The sequence below is a fragment of the Cryptomeria japonica genome, chromosome 10 (assembly GCF_030272615.1).
Source record: "Cryptomeria japonica chromosome 10, Sugi_1.0, whole genome shotgun sequence".
NCBI classification, from domain to species: Eukaryota; Viridiplantae; Streptophyta; class Pinopsida; order Cupressales; family Cupressaceae; genus Cryptomeria; species Cryptomeria japonica.
The window spans coordinates 148,827,751-148,831,960 of NC_081414.1; the positions used below are offsets into that span (position 1 = coordinate 148,827,751).

Here is a 4,210-nt window from a genome sequence, read left to right on the forward strand (position 1 = left end):
GAGATCACATACTACATGCTACATACAACATACTACTACAACATACAACATACAACATACAACATCTAAACCTTCGCACATAAGGATACAAACATCCTTAGAACAAGGTATTAGTACTTGTTTTACAGTCATTTACATTTACAGCTCTTGCTCATTTCTTGGTTAATTCCAAAACCGGGGTTTGACCTAAAGGCAAACCCCTAATCCCTAACCCCCCAATCGTCTTCGCTTTTCTGTGTGTAGGTTGCAGGTACGCGGCTGAAATTGAAGATCTGGAATCCTTGTGCAGAGACGAACAGATCCCCCTTCGTTTCGCGGATTTTTCGGAGGACCGTGGCGCCGGGCGCCATCGTCCCGACAACTTTTGCTCAAATTTGCAGGACAGCGCCGTATCGACATTTTACTGCTAATTCCAGGTCCGCAGCTTCATCCTATAACCCGAACTCAGTTTATAAGCGAATCTTTATGACTTTCTATGCATTCCTAGCTTAATTTCCTTAACAACATTCTTTACAAAAGAGGGTAGCATTGCTTTCCTAACCCTTGAAATTCATTTAGCATCCAATCTTACATTGTGTGGGATTGGATCTTATGAGTTTCAACCCCTCTTTTGAATGTAAAGTCTCTCCCCTAAGTGAAAAACCATCGAATCCTAGCGAACCTCCCTTCTCTCTCCTCGGAGTCGGAAGAGGGGAGAGCAACTAGGGTTCGATCGCGATTTTTCCGCTTTACAACTCACAAGTTTGGAAATTTGATTTCTTATACAGATTGGTCACTTTCATGTCAGCCTTGTGTTTGTCTTCCCTCCTACAGGGCAACGTCTATACAACTAGCAATGATAAGACATTTTGTTTGCATTTACTAAATAAATTAAAAATCACAATACAATTGTACTCCGATTTTTAATTTATTTAATAAATATAAAATAAATGTCTTATCAGAAACATTCTACTGACTACATAGACAATTCCTCTACAACATTCACACTTCCATATGAACATCCTTCCTTTCATTCCACTCACCCCTGCTGACGTTTAAAGCCACTGCGCTTAAGAACGTTAGCTGGACCTTGAGCTTGGGAACGATAGGTGGAATTATTTTTCTTTTTAATTTTTTTAAAGTTATTCCCGTACGGCGTTTTCACGCACCATTTCGAATCTTTTTAACTTTTTGGCAATCGTTTTGCTTTTGTTTCTTTTTCATCTTAAAATACCATATAATCTTGATAATTAAACTACCTAATATTTAAAATAACTGTCTAATAGATTGATCTAAAATATAGATGATAAAGTTAATCGTTTGTAGGGCTCACGCTCTCCACGACTGAATTATTAATTTTCAGTTTGATTGGGAAAATATGTGGCTGGTAGACCATAAATTATTAAAAATTATGTCCTTTCACAGAATGAGTAGAGAAAAGAAGTTGTTAGAAGTCATAAATACACCTCGAATAGAACACTCCATACAAGTTAGGGCGATGGATTTTGGGCAAACCATGGATGCCCGTTTATCACGTGCCCATCGGCCCATCGTTCTGCGGGTAAATTTGCATTAGTTTACTGCTCCCCTTCCCTCTGCTTTATATAAAGATGGTTACTCAGGCAGGACAGAGGGGTAAGAATTGAGCTCTTTCTTGATCATAATGGGCAGAAGTACTCCTTGCTGCTCTAAAGATTCCACGCTCAACCGCGGGGCTTGGACTGCTCAAGAAGATTCCATTTTAAGCGAATACATCAAAACTCATGGAGAGGGCAGATGGCGATTAATCCCCCAAAACACAGGTGAAATAATTATTTTCTTAAAGATTTTAAATTTTCACAGTTCCAAATAATTCATAATAACAGTTCTTATGTATTACAATCTCATACTTTTGTATCATGTTGATGAAAAAAAATTGTTAACATAATCTAATTTAGAAAATGTATGATTATAAGCTATGGATTGTGGAAATATGACATCATTAATAAGTTTTTATGTATTTTTTGAATTCATTTCTATAGCACCATACATTCGAATTCAGAATTTCAAATCATAATGCTACCTTGCCTGACGCAGGTCTGAAGCGTTGCGGAAAGAGCTGTAGACTGCGTTGGTTGAACTATCTCCGTCCTGATATTAAGCGGGGGCACATTTCACCTGATGAAGAGGATCTCATCCTTAGATTGCATGGACTCCTAGGCAATAGGTACCAAATGGGGATTAATCTTTGTTATCAAGATAATAAATTTATATTATAAACATCTGTTCATGATAAATTATAGAACATGATTCAAAACATGATATATATAAACTGTAAACTTAATGTCTTTGATCTTTCAGATGGTCACTCATTGCTGGACGGCTGCCAAGTCGAACAGACAACGAAATAAAAAATTACTGGAACGCTCGTCTCAGCAGGAAGAGGAAGTCACTGTCAAAGAAGAAAAATCTTCCCAAATCTGCTTCTCCTGCAGGAGATCGCGTGTTCAAGTCTTCTCCAGTTAAAGTAACGGCAGTGAGATTAACGAAGGGCCAAAGCAAATATGCTAGTACCTCTGGGATTTCTAATCGTCAAGAAATGTGCTCCTCTAGTGCTGCAATTGCACAGACTGTAGAGATCTCCTGTGAGTCATTGATCAAGGAGGATAATTCTGATACCATCGATTTTCCATTAGAGAAGAATATAATGGAAATTGATGAGCAGTATGCCCCTTGTAACAGATTCAGTTTAGTGGACTATCAGAGCCCACATTCTGAGCCTTGTGTACAGAGTGGAGTCAATACATTGCGGAGTTTATTATACATGAACGAACTCTCTTCTCCAGAGTTTGATGCATGTACAAGTAGTAAGATAGACCAGTTGTTAGATAACAATATAAAGCAGGAGAATTGTTTTACAGCTAGTAATGAGCAAGCAAACAAAGAATTTCAGAAGAAAGGGGATTGGGTAGAAGAGCTAGAATATCAACAGAAGTCAAGTCTAGAGTGGCTAAGCCTACTACTCTTGGAATCCGAGGAAGACTGAGAGGAAAGAAATAACAAAGAATCTGCACAGTTATCATGAAAACCAGACACCGTATTGAACTGCAGTGGTCTATGTATGTTGAAATGTCATTTCACATTTTTTAGGGGTTCATTTATATCATGGTGGTGTTGTGTCCATTAAAATTCAAAATTCAATTTTACGTTTTATTGTCATCGCAAGTTTGTACTATCACTAATGTAATGTACCTCCCTGAATTATAACACTGGACCAAACACATTTTACGTCCTTTAGTTAATATCATGGAGCTACCCTTCTGTAATAGAGATGAAGACTGATTGAAATATAATTGAAATATTGGACAGCTATGTCCACAATAAAGAGGAGGGAATATCTCTCGTACACTTAAACATGTATAATTAATTTAGGCATGCATTACTTTATGTCTATAACATGATATTAATTAATATTACTTTTTTTCTATAATAATTTTATATCATTGTATGGAGACTCCCAAAATAGTTCCATTTTCTGCTTGATAGTCATATATCCCTATTATATTTTCGAAATTATTTTAAAAATATACAAAATGATCACATCAGAAATCATTATGAGGCAATGGCTATTCTCCATACAAAATGGCATCTCATCGAAAACACAAATTCGCATAACACAATTGTTTTTTAGTAATTCTTTTGCATTTTTACAAAATTAAAAAGACAGATTGGAAATATCGAACCAATAGAAATCACTTAAAAATCTATAATAATTTACAATTTTTTTGTTTATAGAAAATAGATGACCCCTGTATCTACTGGATAGCCATTTCTACTAACAAGACCATAAAATGAATGGTCCACAAAATAACGTCAAATCATAAGAATAACATAACGACTAGAATGGTACTAAATATGTACTACAGTGTTTGTGTACAAAATGCTTATACACCCTGTAATTTTAGGAACTACGTACTACGGACTTCATTCTCTTATGAAACTATTCCACCTGGTTGTCTGACAGTCGGCTTTAAAAATATTAGATAGAATAATTTATTAATATTAACCTCTTAGTACGTGCTACTAGTTTAAGTCAAATATTTAAACATCTCCTTATCGACGTGTTTTTATAATGAGAAATATACCATTTTTAAAATCTAATTACAGAAAACCATGATAAACAAAATATAATAATAAAAAAAGTCAATTGATTTTACAAGATATTCAAAGCAAAAAATATTCGCTGTGCTTA

General features: G+C 35.5%; 1 protein-coding gene across 1 annotated transcript; it reads left to right on the forward strand.

Annotated features, from left to right (window-relative positions):
• Positions 1-1,453: 1,453 nt before the first annotated feature.
• Positions 1,454-3,177, forward strand: LOC131047995 (transcription factor MYB1). The gene is made up of 3 exons (XM_057981816.2): positions 1,454-1,781; positions 2,056-2,185; positions 2,320-3,177. Exons 1-3 carry the CDS (start codon positions 1,643-1,645, stop codon positions 3,002-3,004), a joined length of 954 nt encoding a protein of 317 aa, XP_057837799.2. The 5' UTR covers positions 1,454-1,642; the 3' UTR covers positions 3,005-3,177.
• The last annotated feature ends 1,033 nt before the right edge of the window (positions 3,178-4,210 follow it).

Excerpts from the sequence above, each read along its gene's own strand:
- LOC131047995 (XM_057981816.2), top strand. The coding sequence starts at position 1,643 with ATGGGCAGAAGTACTCCTTGCTGCTCTAAAGATTCCACGCTCAACCGC. Across the intron at positions 1,782-2,055 it reads ATTAATCCCCCAAAACACAG|GTCTGAAGCGTTGCGGAAAG; the intron begins GTGAAATAATTA and ends TGCCTGACGCAG. Across the intron at positions 2,186-2,319 it reads CATGGACTCCTAGGCAATAG|ATGGTCACTCATTGCTGGAC; the intron begins GTACCAAATGGG and ends TTGATCTTTCAG.